At 46.2% G+C, this 18,441-nt stretch overlaps 1 protein-coding gene and 1 long non-coding RNA gene across 11 annotated transcripts; one reads left to right on the top strand and one right to left on the bottom strand.

Annotated features, from left to right (window-relative positions):
• Positions 1 to 844: 844 nt before the first annotated feature.
• On the bottom strand, positions 845 to 6,250 carry LOC148640480 (uncharacterized). Of its 4 annotated transcripts, none has more exons than XR_015930477.1 (3): positions 6,024 to 6,250; positions 1,621 to 1,746; positions 845 to 1,148 (listed from the first exon to the last, which is right to left on the bottom strand). It is a non-coding gene; the product is annotated as an uncharacterized LOC148640480 (long non-coding RNA). The 4 variants fall into 4 exon arrangements; XR_015930478.1 differs by lacking the exon at positions 6,024 to 6,250 and adding an exon at positions 1,921 to 1,997; XR_015930479.1 differs by lacking the exon at positions 6,024 to 6,250 and adding an exon at positions 1,840 to 1,969 and having other exon boundaries at positions 1,256 to 1,746.
• On the top strand, positions 1,877 to 18,221 carry LOC148640481 (killer cell lectin-like receptor subfamily B member 1B allele B). Of its 7 annotated transcripts, none has more exons than XM_088620197.1 (8): positions 1,877 to 2,004; positions 9,455 to 9,708; positions 10,179 to 10,335; positions 11,570 to 11,656; positions 14,057 to 14,236; positions 15,483 to 15,631; positions 16,631 to 16,740; positions 17,846 to 18,221. In XM_088620197.1, the coding sequence occupies exons 3-8, from the start codon at positions 10,233 to 10,235 to the stop codon at positions 17,991 to 17,993; spliced, it is 777 nt and encodes a 258-aa protein (XP_088476323.1). In that variant the 5' UTR covers positions 1,877 to 2,004; positions 9,455 to 9,708; positions 10,179 to 10,232; the 3' UTR covers positions 17,994 to 18,221. The 7 variants fall into 7 exon arrangements, with proteins under 7 accessions (XP_088476323.1, XP_088476320.1, XP_088476321.1 ...); XM_088620194.1 differs by lacking the exon at positions 17,846 to 18,221 and adding an exon at positions 17,044 to 17,831; XM_088620195.1 differs by lacking the exons at positions 1,877 to 2,004; positions 9,455 to 9,708; positions 17,846 to 18,221 and adding exons at positions 8,926 to 9,416; positions 17,044 to 17,831.
• Positions 18,222 to 18,441: the final 220 nt, after the last annotated feature.

Below are 18,441 nucleotides of genomic sequence, written 5' to 3' on the forward strand. Positions count from 1 at the left end.
AACACTGTGCAGGATCACAGCAGCTCCAGATCACTGCAGGATTCAGCGCAGCTCCAACTCTCCTCCATCTTCACAAACATCATCAATTCACTTCATCTGAGCTGCAGTTGTGCAGTGGCTCCTGCAGTCCAGCTGTGCTTCTGCTCTGTCTTTATTACAGAAGGGGGTCCTGCTCTCAGCTCAGGATTTTTTATTTTTGGTGGTGCTGAAATTTTTCAGACCTTGGTTCAATCCCACAAAGATGCTCTTGTAAAACCCAAAACACAGTAGATGAGGAGAGATACTACTTTTAGTATTGATACCTTTTTATTTTTTTCCCCATTTACTGACATTTTGTCAGATAAGTTACTCCAGATTCGACAGGAAGTATAGCTCACTCTGCTAAACCCCAACTCTTCCACATCTCCACCCCGGGTTCGAGACCCGCCTGGCTCTGCTGATATTTATCTGAACTTGTCCACTTCTGATTGGCTGCTCTTACACCCACCTCTCCCACACGCTGATTAGACACTATTAACACTGAACCCCGCCCTTCAGCACAGCCACACCCCCTGTCTCAGTCACCATGGTGAAGGGACACGTTCCCTCAGCAGCGCGGAGCGTCATCCTTCACCTGCCGGGCTGCGAGTGTCCTCGGGCGGCGGGGCTCTAATCGAGGCCGGGGATGAGGCTGCAGTCTAGGCCCAGACCAGCGGCTCCCGACTCCCCGACCACGACAGCCCGGTGCCCGGAGACAGTAGCGCAGCAAACCGCTTGGAGTGGCTGCTCACAGGGGGACCCGATTCACGACTCTCTACACCCCTGTACCCCACCCTCCCACACCCCAGAATAATCAATTAACCAATTAACACTCACAGCAGTTTATTACAGCAAATAAGGATATAAAGCATAAAACAATGACACTATACAGCAGTGTTATTAAGCAGGTATCCACACATTTCCATCTCGGTCCCCGGTGTCTCTTATTTTGCTACCTCTGTTGTCCTTTTCGCGCTCATCAGGGGGTTCACGTTATAAATAGGGGCGGGTCTGTGCTCCAGGCCCGTGCAGGCTGGGGTCAGGGGAGGTGGGGGGACTCCGGCGGCTCGCTGGCTGGGGGAGAGGCGGCTGGTACCCCGCTGCTCTCCCGGTACAGGCGCTTTGCTCGGCTGCCGGAAAAAAAAAACATGCATTAATTTTTTTACAGGTTTTAACAAAAGCAGCAACTTTTTCTACGAGAAATGCATTTTAAATGTTTTAACTCTCTCACTTTAACCTTTACAGCAGGACAGCCGGCGTTTCGAGAGCAAGGTAAGCGGTTTCTCTCTCTCCTCACACCGGGGGTTTCGGTTTTCACACCGGGTCTCACACGGCTGGGCTCCAGTTTCCTGCGGTCAGTTACCGGTAACTCGAGTTACCAGTTTCCCCCAGTTCAAGCTAAACGGACCGGTCGGCGCGTCTTCATGCAAACCGGCTCCGGAGAAAGAAAACCCAGCCGGACCTGCAGCTGCACAGTGAGTCGATACCGGTAAGAGAGACGAAGCCCCTGTGAAAGTGGTTTTCAGTCCTAAACGAGTCCTGAAGCTGCGCTTTCCTGACCGGGTCTCTCTCGGCCTCTAGGAAGAAGAGACTCGGACTCGCCTGTGAATCCGCCGCGGAGCTCCGGTCACTCGGTACACGGGTGGGTCTGCGCTCAGGTCTCCACGCCGAGAAGGACCCGACAGCCGCCGTTTAAAGCCCGGAGCCGCGCCAGGATCCTGCAGAAGCCTGGAATACAAACGAGAAAAAGCGTAATTGTGCAGGTAAAAACACAAAATATAAAAGTAGCAGTTTAAAGAAGCTGAAGCACGATTTTAATACCACGTTTCTCTCCAGAGAGTCGAAGCCACAAGTCCTACAGCCCGTCCGGCAGCTCCGACAAAAGTTTCGAAATTAATTTACTTTTCCAGCCCCATTTTATGACATTTTCCACTCGGACCGAGAAAAGCCGACAGCCGCCGCCCAGGATCCCGCTCCAGCTAAACGGTAAATTTGAAAACTTTTTGTTTGCAAACTCGCTATTTAAAGGCAGAGAAGCGACTAAACAGCCGCGGATTGAAGTCTAACTGCAGACTGACCGCACCTGCCTTCTCATTCAGACTCGGCCAATAGGGGCGGCGGATCCCGGAGCTGCTCGTCTCTGCTGCTAAACAGCGAGTTTTCAAACAGGGACACGAGAGACCAAAAATCCTCTAACAGGGACAGTTAAACATAAAATTAAAAAACATTTGAGGAGAAATTTACTTTTATTCTGTCTTGTTTCTCGTACACGTATAGTGTAGAAATTAACAACCCAGGACGACGATGTGACACTCGAACAAACTCTTTATTTCACCTGTAACTCCGAACCCGTTAGCTCCTACATTCACTATGACCTGTGACCCCGAGTGACCGTTATTCCCGCTCAGCCCTCCACCAATCAACATGCAGTTTCACTGCTGACGCACACAAATATTACATATTCGGAGCTACTCAGCTTGCAGCCCTTCCAGTGCACTCCACTGCAGTAATCTGACTCAACCAGCTGCTTAATTACTGCTGATCCTGCTAATTATCAATTCAACAGCACTGGGAGCAGCTACACTGTAATGCAGTGGACTGGAGAAGCTGCAAGTAGCTCTGATTCCAGTATCAAGGTCCCACCTTCACACTGCAATACCCTGAGACAGGATGGGCTCCCACACTGACACTGCACTGCCCACTCATGCTCTTCATTCACCTCAAGGCAATGCTGCTCACAGGGAACACAAATAAGGAACAAGCAGGTGTCAACTCCACACTGGAAAGAAAACAAGAAAATGGTTCTGGCTGTGGAGTGGTGTCTGTGTGTTGGGAGGCCATCAGGCTGCAGAGAAACAGGACACCTTGAGACAGAACAGGAGTCTGAAGAGGCTCTGAGACTGAAAGCAATCACTTCTACACCTGTGCTCAACCCATTACCTCACTACATCAAGCCCAAACAGTTACTAAACCTCATTCTCAGCACTCATTACTAAACCAGTTTAGTTTCTCTGGTTTATACACTCTCCTGTGATGAATGTTAATGGTTCCTGCCCCTCGCCTGCTTTCTGACAGCATCCAAACCACACAGCAGCTCTCCTGCGCTTGTGTTGGGGTGAACTCGACTGTCGCAGGGGAAGGACATGTTTTCTGATGATGTGGAGTGAGTCTGAATCCTGCAGTTAGTACGTGAACATGATTCAGATATCAGGACTCTGCAGTGACAGTGTTAAGGACAATTGTAGCTGTTGTCTCACACATGAAGAAATCTCCAGAGCCAGAATAAATGTTCTTCTCAGTGTGGAATTCTCCCCTACTTGTTCCTCTGCAGCTCCACACTGACACTCCTCTCCACTCGGAGCACATTCAAACAGCAGGTTTTTCCTACAGCTGAACAATCTCCTTTCACCAACAGCCTCAGCTGCACTCCCACCCCAAGACACTCCGATCTTTTTCATGGTCCAGTGGAAGAATTTTAACAGCACTGAATATGAACAAAGCACATGAATCCCTGTCAGTCAGCCCCTTATGTCAAGGTGTATTGATACTGTGGGACACTGGAAAATGCAGGTTTTCATTGGAAAGGGACAGTGTCCTCCATCAGTACTGCAATGAGTCAACTTTACAGTCAAGCAATTTATTCTTGTGATTAGAACAGAAATATTATCATGGTTTTATTCTGTGGTAATTCTCTGCATACATTTGATCATATTAGAATAACAAAAATGTTCAACTTTCTATTTTGAAGTTACTGGGACACATTCACTTTAAATACATTTCAGAGTGTAGAAGAGGATGTGCTTGTATATCCCTCTGAGACAGGAACTGCCTGAGGTCTGAGACCCATTGAGCTCACTGCCCTCTGTAATCATCTGAGATGCTTTGCTGTTGCCACCAAGTTCTTATTTAGTCTTCAGGTGATCATACTTCAATTGTTTATCCTTCTGTCAATAGGGTTGAAATCCAGGCATTAGACCCAACAACTTAAGGTGTTTCTACAGTTATTCTCCTGATGACCTCCTTGGTTGCATTACAAACTGACTCAAAGCTACAACACCTGAATATTTGATGTGTATCCGCTGAGATGTAGATGACATGTATGGTCCCTAACTAACACCACCTCTAATCCTACTCCTGTACATGTGATCTCCATCTGAGCACAGAGGACATTGAGGTGTTGCTGGAGCTCTCAGCTCTGAGTCCACAGCCTTCAGGTTTGAGCTTCAGTGACCCAGTACACTAGTGCTGATGGAGACAGACAGGTGAAGGAGTCTCCTCCTGATCTCCCCAGGCCAGGCCATGACTCTCACAGGAGGTGCTGTTCTCTGGAGCATCTGCAGCTCCTTTCTTTCTCCACACCTGAACCTGTCATCTCTGTCCTCTGAGCGCATGCTGAAGCCTGGTGGAGGGAATGTCATGGCCTGGGGATGCAAGAATGTCTCAGACTGGGTCACTCATCTTCATTGAGGATGTAGCTAATGATGGCAGCAGCAGAGTGATTTCTGAGGTTTACAGAAACAGGGTCTCTGATGCAGCAGAAAAGGCTCCATACTTACTGGACAGTGCTGCACCATGCAGCATGACAATGACCAAAGCATCCAGTCAGTGCAACCAAAGAGCTCATCAGGAGAAAACAGAAACTGGTCAAGTGTGTCTGCAGATCTCAATCCAGCTCTGTATCATGCTAAATAAATGTCTTCAAGTAAAAGCATCTCAAGAACAGGGAATACCTCATCTTCAATTATGACACAGAGTACAGTGAGCTCATTTACTGGTTTACACTCTGAAATGCACGTAATGTTAATGTGTCCCAATATGTCAGACCATATGACATGGTGAAGATTAATTCACCACTATTCCTGCTGTTCATCCACACTCTCAGAGGTCTGAGATTATGATTTCCAAATTGAGGAGAATCTGATTGACAGGGTGAGTTGGCTTAGACCTCCACACCCTGACATCACACTGACACTCCTTCACTACAGCTGCAGCACTGAAGTCATCTGCACTAATGTGGAAGTCTGACATGTACAATTCCTCAGGCATATTCTGTAGTTGTCTAGAACTCCATCTTATGTACTTGTTTCTATATCAATACTGATATTCTCAATCATTTAAGATGTAAAACCAGAACACTGAACTTGTTGCTGGACTTGTCAGCTACACCTCACTGTCTTCTGCGGGAACAGCTCAGTCTGGAGGTCAGCAGGTGGAAACAGTGGACAGTCTTGTACTGGCCAGGCCAGTCTCCACATTTAAATCCTCCAGAGCAGCATTTTACAGGCTGAAGAAAATCAAAACCACAAGAATAGACAACTTGAGCTGCTAAGAATATTGAGCTGACTGGGTCCAGACTGCAGGCAGTTACTGGCTCAAAGGCAGCTTCACCCACATGTTTCCCAGTCTTTACTGTCACTAGAAATGACAGCATTGAACTGGCTGTGCTTGAATGTGATCAAATGTATGCAATTCCAAAAATAAACTGTTTTATTCTGTTTGTTATTCATCGTCTCCTGTTCATGAATAAACATTGCTTGACTATAAAGTTGTGGCTCATTGCTGGGGTACTGGGTGCAGATCTAGGACGAGTCTTGCTGTATTTAACAGTGCAGGGGGTTGACATGATTTGCTGTGGAACTGAGGGACCTGTGCTCAGGGGCAAACTGAACGGCACCGCGATGTGAACAAACCGCGTCTTGATCAACTTCCTGGCGGATGTGTAGTGATTGAACGTTGAAATAAATAAAACTTCATATGGTTCCTAAATCTGAATCGAAATTAAAGCGGGATAACATTTCTCGTGACGGTAAGGACACGGTCTGGAGGTCTTGAGCCCTTTTTATTCCAAATTCATTCTCCCGACAGTGGGACGAGCCCGTGTTCCGCAAAGCGAGCTGCGCTGTACTGCCGAGTGATTCCCTGAGCCCCTCCGCCAGCGCAGCTCCTCACTCCTGTCTGATGACTGTCGCTGCGCTGCTGCTCAGGGCTGAACTCCGAGCTCTTACCTGCTAGTCTTGTGTTTCAGGTCTCCCCTGGCTGCTGTCCCTGCCGCCCGCACAGGGCCCATCCCGCACTGACCAGACTGCTGGCGCTGGACAGGAACTCGTCATCCCGGACGCCGTTACTTGTGATTCTGTAACTCACTCTGTGTTTTTGTTTCATTATTGCCAACTGTCTTTGATTTGTATGCTTGCAAAACTTAATAAAGATGTTTTTCTTCTGTCTTACTTGTTTTCTTTGTAACATTATTTCATTATATCAAAAATATTAAACATTAAAACCAAACAAAACGAGGACAGAGCACCGCCCTCAGTGAATATTCATGAGGGGTGTGTCATATATTTAAGTAGGGGTGTCGCATTATTCATGAGGGGGTGTCTTCAAACGATGACGTCACACCAACCAATCAAAATGTTTAGATTAGAGCCCACCTCCAAGATTTTTGCTCTCAGCTGATTGGTCAGTTTGAGGCACCACTTCGGTTATGGGATAAAAACCAATTTTCTCAATTCTGATTGGTTGAAGAACCTGTCAATCAAATCACCACACCCCCAAAAGTGATGCAATACTTCAGGGTTGTCTTTCTATGATTGACAAGACGTTTAGCCCAATCGCAGAAGCCCATCTCCCAGACCAGCCCCGGGTAAGATTTGATTAATACTAATGAACATTAATTCACTTGATACATAAACATTTTTTTCTCATTATAGAAAATTAGCATAACCAGAATATTAATTGTTAATTAGAATATTGGATAGATACCCATTTTTTGTTTCAATTTTCCTAAGATATTTACATTTTTAGGTAACACAATTTGAAAGACAGCAACCAAGTTTTTTAAAATACATTCTCTAAAAAAGACAAATAAGCCAGAAGTAAAATAAATTTAAAATGTATTTGTGTTCAGTACAAGTGTAAACATACATTTTAGAAACCAAAAAGCACTCGAGTGAAAACGCTTTCCAGAGCAAAAAATAACAAAACATAAACAACAAAAAATATAAATCATTAAAACAGAAGTTATCAATATACAAGTGACTGGTCAACCGATTTTAATACAAATTTTAATACATATGAGAGTGTTAACGCCGACATCTTACTAACAAAGTTCACACAGTAAACTTAAAAAAATAACGTTATTTTCACACGAATTGTTTTTTATTTAATATTAACACATATACAAATAACTCATTAAAATACAAGTAACTAGTGCTCGATTTTAATAAATGCAAATTGTATGCAAATAAGAATTACAAACATCTTACAAAAAACAACAGAAAATCACTTTTTCCGCAATAAAACAAATTGAGTGTTTTAATTCAGTTCAAACATTAAAAACCTTAAAAATAAAAAAAAACAATTCTAGCCAAAAACAAATTTTCTAGTTCATATTAACAAGACAAATGCAAATCAGCTCATTAAAATACAGCGACTGATTTTAATACATGCAAACGAGGAGTTACCGCCGCCATCTTGCTAATCAAACACAAACAACACAAAATCGCTCGATACTCACTAGCTGAAAGTCAGGAACGTCCAGTTTTAAATCCGCAACAATTCCGTGATGTGTTGCTACTGTTCTTGGAATGTACTTGTAATTCGAGACTAACAAACATCACTTTTTTCAGTTTTGTGCTCTTAATCACATGTTCAGTCAGTCTGGCGGGACCATGTACCAGTCGAGAGGTAAGTTTCAGTGTTTTCTCTGCGTCTCGTTTCTCTCCAGCTCTCTCACTCCGGAGCTCGGCCAGGAGTCGCGGCCCCAGTGACAGTGAGGGAGAGTTTTACTGCCTGCTGCTCTGGTATCGACAACATGTCGGGGAAGTGTCTTCAGCTCCTCCTCTGAGTTCAGATGCTGATGGCATGTCCACTCCCTAACCCCACTACTAACCCCACTCCTCACTCTTCTACATGTGATCATCATCCCAGCTCAGAGGAGGAGCTGAAGGCTGGAACCAGGCTGGAGAGAATTCACAAGCTTTGTTGAAAACTGAAAAGAGACTCATGTCCCCCAAGTCTCCAGGTGAGCTCTGCACAGTTTCTCCTGTTTCCTACAGCAGCTTCTCCCAAAGACACCTCAGCTAGAGCTAAGACTAACACTTTATTACAGCTGTGATGTTTATTAAAATGTCTTCTAACTGAATGCTTATTACAATGCTGTTCTTAATCTATGAGTGGGAAGAAGTGTTCTGGCACATCTTGAATTTTAATTTAATTTCTGTTTTTCGTGGCTGCTGTTATTCCAGCTTCCTGCAGGCAGAGACAGCAGACGCAGCCCCCATCCTCCAGCTCCTGCGTCTGGGACCCCAGTCTCCTCTCGGGAAGCTGCAGGAGAGACTCTCCCCAGGGGAGAGCTGCTGGAGAGGAGGGGGTAGACGTCAGGCCCTGCGGGGAAAAGCAGCAGCCTGGTCAGTTAGTATCGATCTCAGCCTCCACTGGCTGGTGACAGCTGGTGCTGTGTAGGGCTGCAGGCCTGCTGGTCTACTGGAGTGTCCAGTACAGCGCTGTCTGGAGTTTGGCTCCAGCTCTGAGCTCAATTGCAACACAACAGCGTCCGGAACAGAGCAGCAGAGCAGCTGACCCTGTGCTCAGTGCGGCGCTGAGAGCTCAGCAGTGCTGCTGGTCCAATGGTCACGAACTGCAGCTCTGAATCAGAACCTTTCAGTTCATCTCATCAGTAAGTTCATATAGAGGCCATGTGGACACAGGACGGCAAACTGTCTGTCTCGTGTCTGTATAGAACTGAAAGTCCCTGACAAATAAATGATAGTTTGCAGATTTATAACTGCATTTATACTAACATGCACTAGATGAGTGTGTGTAAATAATACTGTGATACTCAGTCATGGAACAAAGAACCGCAGCTGCTGGTGTGAATTTGAGTATCGTATTATAGCAGCTTTTATTTCTTTTGCTGATGAAATAGATTCAAACACAGATCCTTCACATGAGTAAGCAGACACCTCGCTGTTTCGCTTTTGTGTACAGGCTATGTTTTTGTCTGCAATGCTAGAAATATAAGTCTCATGCACTTCATCCGAGAGTTGTTTTAATTTGTTTCTAGATCTTCTCCGTGCGAGGTACTGAGCTGGATGAGGAAGTTACAGGTCTGTTTCTCAATGACTGACCAAGACACGTGCTGCAGTTTCCTTACACCAGAGTTAGAAAGTCACTACAGTTGACAACTGAATGACTGTTGCAGTGTGACGGAGCATTTACTGTGCTCTGTGTCAGAGTCACTGGCGATGGGACAGGACTCCTCTGACTGTTTGGACCTGACTGGATTGATATACCTTTATTTCAGTGTGATCACTTACACGCAGTGTTTTATCAGAGATGTGCTGCCCTAGAAGAATAACTCTACATCACCCCTGAGACTGCAGTTAGTTCACCAACAGGTGAGATCACTGACTGACTGTACTTGTCTGTAAAGCAGAGAACAGCCTGTCTAGTGATGAGAGGAGGAGGCTGGTTGTCAGAAGACATTTCCTCAAAATGAACAGCTGATGCTGAAGATCGAGATCTAGAAACTTTAACAGGCTCTTCAGTAAAGTAGAGGCTCACCTGTGTGGAAGTCAGATACTGGGGACCAGTCAGCACAGATTCAGAAGAGGCAGGACTTGTCTGAGCAACATCCTAGAGATCTTCACACAGCCAGCATCAGGAATGGACCACAGAGAGGATGATCTGGTATGGTTAGATTTTCAGAAGGCTTTCGATTGTGTTTGGATTGAGAATTGGTTATTAAACAGAGAGCACAGATGAGAGGTCAGTTCTCTTATTAGGATGATGTAATTAGTGGAGTTTCTGCTGGTCTTCCTGATTTATGTCAGTGATCTACTTTCTGGTCCAGTTAGTAAACTAGTCAGGTTGCCCTTGATGCCAAACTAATAGGATTAGTAAACACTGTAGAAGCAGCAAATGGTTTTCAAAAAGTCTTGGATCTGTCTAAATAGAACTAATTTATTATGTTAACATGTAGAATCAAATGTGTGGAACTTAAATGGAGGATATTTTATGTTCCAACTGTATGTTACAGGATTAGAACTGCAGAAAGGTTTGAAATGAGAAGGGGGCATTGAGTCACAAAAACAGGAACTGAGAAAACTCCTCCTTCTGACTCTTCCTCATTCAGTACCCTTCCTTCTGTCTCTGTGCAGAGAGGAAGTATAGCGTGACGAGACAATTTAAAGATGCTGAGACAGTGAGACACCATGGCTGAAGATGTGACCTACGCTGACATCAAATTCACTAACATACAGGGACAGAGGAGCCCAACCATCACCACTATTCCAGCACAGCCAGGATCCCCCCACAGTGAGTACAGACCCCCACAGCTGCCTCTGACACTGGAACACTGTGATACTGTCTGTCTGCTGCACTGCAACACTGTGATACTGTCTGTCTGCTGCACTGGAACACTGTGGTCAAACGTTAGTGAAAAATATTCATGTCATGACAGTGTGTTACAGCAGGATCACATATTGAGTGTTAATGAAAGTTTAGGAGGCCGGGCAGCAGTCAAGACCTCCCTCACTTCTGCGAATCTGTCCTCTAATTCTCCATGATGTCATTTCCTGAAATAGCTGTGAATACCATACTGTATAGAGCCATCTCAAAAGGCAATTTCTGTTCTTCTCTTTCTTGGTGAGAGCCTGTTATTGTAGTGAGTGATCAGGTCATATTGTAGACATGTCTGACATCTTCACAGGAAGATTCCACTGAATTTAAACAGTTAGTCCTGGCAGATCTGTGTTTCCCAGTCCAGAAAGTGGGCTCTGGTGAGGAACACCTGACACAGAGTCCATGGGATCTTATTTGTGGGTTTGATGGTTGAGTTACTCACACTTAACACTGGCAGCTCGTGTGCAGGTGACCTTGAGATGTGATCAGGTGTTTGACTGCACATTCCAAGCTGGGTTTCTTCCCTCCCAAACTCAGCTGTATTATTAAGTCGAAGCTCTTCTGACTCCAGAGCAGCTGTGGGAGTCTGGGATGAGCTTTCCTGCTGTGGTGTTGAAGCCGATACCCTGGCTTCTCTCAGGACACAGCTGGGTGAGCTCCTGGATCAGTGAGCTCCTAACTACTGAATGCTCTCGTTTCTCACTGTTCTTCTGTGTGGATGTGTTTTATACAGTAAGAAACCTGTGGAGTCTCTGAGTGAAGATGCTCAGAACAGACATATCCTGTAACTCCTCAGTGTGTCTAAGATGCCTTAAACTTGTGCACAACCACTAGTTTCTTAATTACATTGCACATATTGTTATAGAGACAAATAAATGTGACTGCACATAACTGTATTTATATCATTTATCTGTTTGTAACCCTTCTTCTATAGAAAGCTGACACAACTGTAGTTTCCTGTTTGTTGTCTTGTGGTTTGGTTTTCTGCAGTATTTTCTCTCTCACTGCCCAGAGCTCTCGTTCATGTGAAGTCTGACCCCACTCTGACCACAGCGCAGGAGGGGAGCTGTGTCTCCTCCTCACCCTCCCCAGCTGTGTGCCAGGCGGTCAGAGTTTCTTCATTAACCCGTCTCTCTCTCTGTCTCAGCCCAGCCCAGGTGCAGGAGGGGTCTGCTCATTGCTCTGGGAGTCACAGTGTGCCTCTTGCTGGCTGCAGTCGCTGTCGTGGGGATCTGTAAGTCTAACAGTCCATCATGTCCTTCTCACAGGGAAAAGAGTGTGTTTGAGAGTCACCTTCTTCATTCTCATCTCTTCAAGAACAAGAGACTCTTACCACTGGTGCTCACTCTCTCTTAGTGTGACTGTCAGTGTGCAGGCAGCCTGGCCTGAGACTTACAGCTGATCACAGTGTTTGCAGGCTGCAGAGGAACAGGTAAAGTTTTATTCCTGCTGAAAGAGAAGAGAAGAAACACAACGTTTTGGCTGTGGAGTCTCAGGTGTCTCTTGTTCCTGCGCATGCTGACACAGCTCCCTGCTGGAGTCGGGACTGGATCTGACTGTCAGCCTCACAGACACTATCCAGGAACACACTGGGAACACACCTCCTGCTACTGGGCTGGACAGAGTCCAGAGAGACAGGTTGTGCTGCTGGGCAGTACAGGACACTGACGCTGCACTGGGAGAGTGACCAGACACTGTCTTTCTCCTGCTGTCTCTCTGGCTCTCTCACACTGTGCCTCTGTGAGTGTGATGGTGTCTCTGTGTCCTTCTCCCTCTCAGTCTAGTGTGTCTGGAGACATTTCTCTGTCTCAGAGGGTTAGAGAGAGAGAGAATGAGGAAGAAGGAGAGGAGGAGGAGGGGTTTCTGAGTTCCTGTTTGCTATCCAGTGCTTTAGTGTCACTCTGACCTGACAGAGACTCAGTGTGACTCAGTGCCCAGCTGTCTCACTGGACTCTGCTAATACAGTCAGATGGACACAGACAGCGTTTACACTGGGCTACAGAAACCAGCACAGGACGTGTACGAGACTGTGACCAGGAGAGCAGAGAGAGAGCCAGGAGGAGAGCAGACCAGTGAGTACAGAGCTGATGCACTGAGAGACTGAGATGCTGAGACACTTAACACAAGCACAGTAGCACTCTGATACACTCACACAGTTATACTCTGATACACTGGTTCTGTAACACACTGATAAACTCTGACTTACTGTCGTCTGTCTGTGACTCTGACAGCGACTCACTGATACACAACAAGACAGAATGAAAGACCTGATCAGCTAACTGACGCAGTGAAAGGTCAACACACCTGCATACTGACAGTGTGTGTCTGCTCTGCTGCACTATTTCACCTTTATATCTGATCTGTTCATGCCTGACATTTTATTCTTTGTGTTTCCTGGTCTCCTTGGCTGTTTCTATCTGACTCTCTTTGTGATCTCTCTCAGTCAGTCAGTCTGCACCAGTGGGTCTTCACTCTGACCACGGTGTATTTTCACTCCTCAGTGGTCAGTCACATGACCTCTTCACAGCTCTGGTGTGAGGAGACGCCTCTGTCAGCCCCCCTCCTGAAGTGTCTCACTCTGAGCCTTCAGCTGCTCACACCCCTCCTCCACAGTCAGTCCCAGTGACACCCTGCAGCTCCAGTCAGGGTGTCTGCTTGAGCTCCACTTCCCCGGCCACTCAGAGTCCTGCTGTGTCCAGTCTGTGGGGAGAATTCACCTGTCTCCCTCTCTCCCTGGACAGGACAGTCCAGGAGTAGGAGCTGTGTGTCCATCAGCCTGGGAGTCACAGTGTGTGTCTTACTGGTCACAGTCATTGCCCTGGGGACAGTCTGTAAGTCTGATAGTCGCTCCTGTCATTTCATATGGACCTGTGTGAATCTGTGTCTAATCTTACAGTGATCAAATGGCTTTGATGTCTGAATTACACGCAGTCACCCTTCTCTTATATATGAGTGTGTGAAGCAATACCAGATATTCTGGGCTCTGATCAGCCTCTGGATATCTGCTGTTTAGGACTGTGGCTCCAGGCTGTGAGCTGCTGGGCTCAAGCTGCTCTCTTACTGCCTGAGACAAGGAGAGACTACAAGTCACATGACCTGAAAGTCCTAATTGCACAAGGCCAGTGAAGTGTTTTATTTTTTCTGAAAGTATTTTTAACACCACAGTTGTGTTTCCTGAAGGGCTGTAGCAGTGTGAAGTGTTGAGGTCATTCTGTATTTGAGCCCCGTTGCCATGGTGACGTTCCTCTGGTCATTCAGAGCTTCTCTGTGGGGAAGGTTGTGGTTTTGTCTTCACAAGCTAAAACAGAAAATAGCAGTGAACAAGACTCATGATTATAGAGAATAGAGGTACAAACACACTATAAACACACAGAAAAGGTTGAGAAACATATAGTATTATTAATGAGACTGAGAATATATGTACAAACAGGATTTTAACTGATCTGTCTACAGTATATATGTAATTACAGAGCCTAGTGTGTTGGGAATGTCCTCATTCAGAAATGATGCCATATAATTCAATATAATTAAAATAATGTTTACAGAGAGTTACAATTCAATATTCAGTATAATGAATGAACGATGAATCTCGTTGATTAAATGATGTTGTGTGTTCTGGGGCTGTGACCTGCAGTGTGGAAACAGAACAGCTCAGACTGGGAGAGAAAACTGGAGAAGAAGGAGAAGGAGCTGGAGGAGATGAAGTCAGAGCTGGAGAGAAACCAGAATAAATCTGAGACACACAGGAGTGAAGCTGAGAGATACAGGAAACAGCTGGAGAAGTTCTGTGTGGACCCTTCTACTGGGAAGAGAAGTAAGTGTGTGTGGGAGTGAGAGTGGAGTGTGTGTGGGAGTCAGAGTGGAGTGTGTGTGGGAGTGAGAGTGAAGTGTGTGTAGGAGTGAGAGTTGAGTGTGTGTGTGGGAGTGAGAGTGAAGTGTGTGTGTGTAGGAGTGAGAGTGAAGTGTGTGTGTAGGAGTGAGAGTTGAGTGTGTGTGGGAGTGAGAGTTGAGTGTGTGTCGGAGTGACAGGTCTGCAGGGTGAAACAGCAGCAGAGAGGAGAGAGAAGACCTGTTTCTTGGACAGAGCTGGTCTTCAGGTTGGTCTGGAGCTGCGCTGACAGAGCAGACAGGTCTTCAGTAGGACTGTACACATCTGTACACACCTATAACATCTGTACACATCAGGGCACCTCTTCCACCAGCACACAGGGGGCACTGTCTCATACACTGGTAGTGATGGAGACAGAATTCTCACCTCATGTGTGTAACTGAGACACAGAACAGTTCTGTCATGTTGATGTTCTACACTGATTGTGAAAATACAGGAAGTGACTGCTGCAGCGTGTGGCGAGAGCTGTGACTCCTGGGAAAGTAAGATCACATGACGAGGGTGTAGAAATCCCAGTCTCAGCTGGTGCAGGACTCTCCTGAGACAGACTGCAGCCTGACTCCAGGTCTCAGTAGGAGCTGGAGATGCTGCTGTTGGTAAGAGACGTGTTTGAGAAGACAGACAGACTCTCAGACATGAGGATAAGAGCCTCAGGGCTGTTCTCTACACAGTCAGTGACGATCAGGTGGAGACTCACTATTGACCCGTCTGTCAGTGTGAGTCTCAGTGCTGCAGGACTCCAGGAGAAACAGTACAGGAGTTCAGTGGTTGAGTGTCACTGAACTGAACTGAGAGAGTCTGTACAGAGGAGAGTCCTGAGGAATCCCTGAGGCTCAGTCAGTATTAATCCAGGTGATTCCCGTGTGTCTGTCTGTACAGAGGAGAGTCCTGAGGAATCCCTGAGGCTCAGTCAGTATTAATCCAGGTGATTCCTGTGTGTCTGTCTGTACAGAGGAGAGTCCTGAGGAATCCCTGAGGCTCAATCAGTATTAATCCAGGTGATTCCTGTGTGTCTGTCTGTACAGAGGAGAGTCCTGAGCAGTCCCTGAGGCTCAGCCAGTATTAATCCAGGTGATTCCTGTGTGTCTGTCTGTACAGAGGAGAGTCCTGAGGAGTCCCTGAGGCTCAGTCAGTATTGATCCAGGTGATTCCTGTGTGTCTGTCTGTACAGAGCAGCAGTGCTGTCCAGAGGGATGGAAGGGGGGAGACAGTGGAAGATGTTACTACGTCTCTACAGACCAGAGATCCTGGGAGTTTGCGAATCAGTCCTGCTCGTCAGTGGGAGCTCAGCTGCTGGTGATTGATGACAAGAGTGAACTGGTGAGAACAAGAGATTCACTGCTGTCACTCTGAGTGAGAAAGACTTTTTAAAACACTCCACTGAAAAGCCATTCAAGAATACAAGGAGCGATTTAATATTTCAAATAAAATTATAATCTCTTCATTATTCCTCTCAAATAAATGTTCCTCATCAGTCCCCTTATGAGCCCTTCATCAGTGTCCTCACCTTCAGAGTTTGAAAAGCAGTGACTGTTTCCCCTGTACAGCCTGTGTGTGAACAGAGCAGAGTGAGCAGCAGTGTGAGAGATGAGAGTGTGGGGATGGATCTCTGCTCTACAGCTCACAGGCAGTGCTGCCCAACACCAGGCACAGTGAGATCATGCCCACTGTGTGCTCAGATACAGTTTCTGATCTCAGACCAGCCCTGTCCCAGGAGACACACTGCCCAGCTGACACCAGACCCACAACCTCCTTTCCTGCTGCTCTCACTGGCATGAAGGGCTGTGACAGTGTGGAACCAGCTACCCAGACAAGCCCCATCAGCGGGACGTTTAACTCTGGAAAAGCAGCTGTTTCCTGCTCACAGCTGCACGTTTCCAAGGAAACTCAGACACAGAGATAGAAAATATCTGGTTAGAAGAGGAACTGATGGATTTGAATTATTAATCAAGAAATGGCTGAGGTACTGTAATGAAGAGATGTTTATACATCCACAACTGCCCTTGATTGTTACTGTCTGGAACAGTAGAAATGAAAGGTCTCTAGTAAAGACCTCTAACCTGGTCTTGACTCTCACTGATGGTGGGAAACACATGTTCTGATTGTCTCTGAATCCAGCTAATGAGGCTGGATATGTGAGCTGAGGTCAATCTGTATGTGTTCACTGTGAGTCTGTTCTCTTTCGTGAAGAGTAGGAAGATGTGATCAGGTGTTCAGGTAGCTGGACTGGTGCTGGTGTCCAGGGTGAGCTGACCCGGAGTCCAGCTGAACTGGTGCTGGTGTCCAGGGTGAGCTGACCTGCTCTCTGTGTCTCTGCAGGAGCTCCTGGGACGTCTAGTAAAGGACAATTACTACTGGATTGGTCTGAGCAGGAAGGACTTGGGATCTGAGTGGAGATGGGTTGATGGAAGAGACCTGGACAAGGAAGTGTAAGTGTGTGTGTTGTGTTGTGTCTTGTGTTGTGTGTTTGTCAAGCCCACTTGGTACTTGATGGTACATAAATAGTTTCCAGGGTGTCACTGGGTCACTATTACAGACGAAACAAAATAGAATGAGGATTCTTACAAACTCCACAGCACTGAGTCAGAATAAGCAGACAAAAATGAAGTTCCAATTAATTCCTGTAAACACAGATTTAAGACCACAGTGCATTTTACAAATAGATTTAAAAAATGTGCAGTTTTAGGAGGAACATCGCATGTCAGAAATCCTCTCTCAGTGTTGTCATGCAGGAGGACTGGACTTCAGCCACACGTTTCAGTCCAGGTCTCTGCAGACAAGAGTCTCCTGAACATCACAGCTGTAGCTCCTCCCAGCTGTGTCACTTCAACCCCATCGAGAGACTCTCCAGCACTTTGTCTTCTGGAAATAATCTCAGAGACATAACAGCCTGGACTCACCTGTGATTCACATACACTCAGTACACGAGAGAGAAATCTCGGGGTCACGTCTCACAACACCACAGGCTTTTGATATTGTCTCCACTGAAGTCGGTTCTGTCAGAGTCAACTGGACACTGGCCGTGTGTCTACAGCTCCGAGTCTCTTATCTCAGGAGTGAAACTGCCAGAAAGACTCAGATTTAGATTTACGGACTGAAAGACACAAAGCAAAGACTTTTTACTCGGGTGCAGAATCACAATAATTCAGTTCAGAATTCAGGGAAGCTGAAGGGAGGAGCAGCTATAAAGTGATGAGAATCAGTAGAAACTGTCTAATAAAATGAGTGATCAGAGTCTCACTGACCTGGACTGTACTGGTGGTGTTTAATTTGCAGTTTGGTGGAATCGCTGCACTGACTATTTTCAGTGTCTTGAACTCTCTGCTGTTTGTTTTCTACAGATGTGTCTCCCTGGACAGGGGACTCTGCTGAGTTAATCTTATTGAGCTCCTGTGTGTCAACAGCAATGTGAGGAATAACAGGACAGTTTTCACAGGAGGTCTTCTCTGAGACAGCAGAGGGAGCTGGAGAGAGAGGTGCTGGTGTGTTGAGGTGAGCAGACTGGCTCAGTGACTCTGATCTCCTCTCTCACAGGGTCACAGCTGATATGAGATACTCTGGGAACTGTGGATATTGGAGTCTGGATTGGAAAACTGTATATCCACGAAACTGTGAATCACCTCTCCGCTGGATCTGTGAGGGGGATGCTGTGAGAGTCTGGGAGCCCCCCTCTCTGTCCTGAGGAGGAGGAGAGACCTGAGAGAGAGAGACAGTGTGTCTGCTGGGGCTCCTCTGCTGATTCCTGGAGACGATCCTGGTCTCTTGTCTCTCCAGGCTAGAACACAGACAGACAGCAACATGGATTTTACTCTAACTTTCTGAAATTGCAATTTTGTATTTTGAAATTTTTGTCAATGCTTATTTTCAAAGGTAAAATAATTTGTTTGTATATTAAAGATTATATTGTTAATATTTTGTATTTGAGACAATCCAGCCTGTGTGAAGATGTCTGGGCTGTGTCTTGCTGTCTCCTCTGGACTGTCAGTACTAATGGAGTGAGGATCAGTTCAGTCAGTATTAATGGAGAAAGGGAGTTTGGTCGTCTTCAGCAAGGGAGTTTCACGGAGCTGTATCCAGCACCAGTGTGGGACGCGTCTGTCCAGCCAGGTTCAGATGAAAGACAAGGCTCA

This window comes from Lepisosteus platostomus, chromosome 25, assembly GCF_059453375.1.
Source record: "Lepisosteus platostomus isolate fLepPlt1 chromosome 25, fLepPlt1.hap1, whole genome shotgun sequence".
Classification (NCBI taxonomy): Eukaryota; Metazoa; Chordata; class Actinopteri; order Semionotiformes; family Lepisosteidae; genus Lepisosteus; species Lepisosteus platostomus.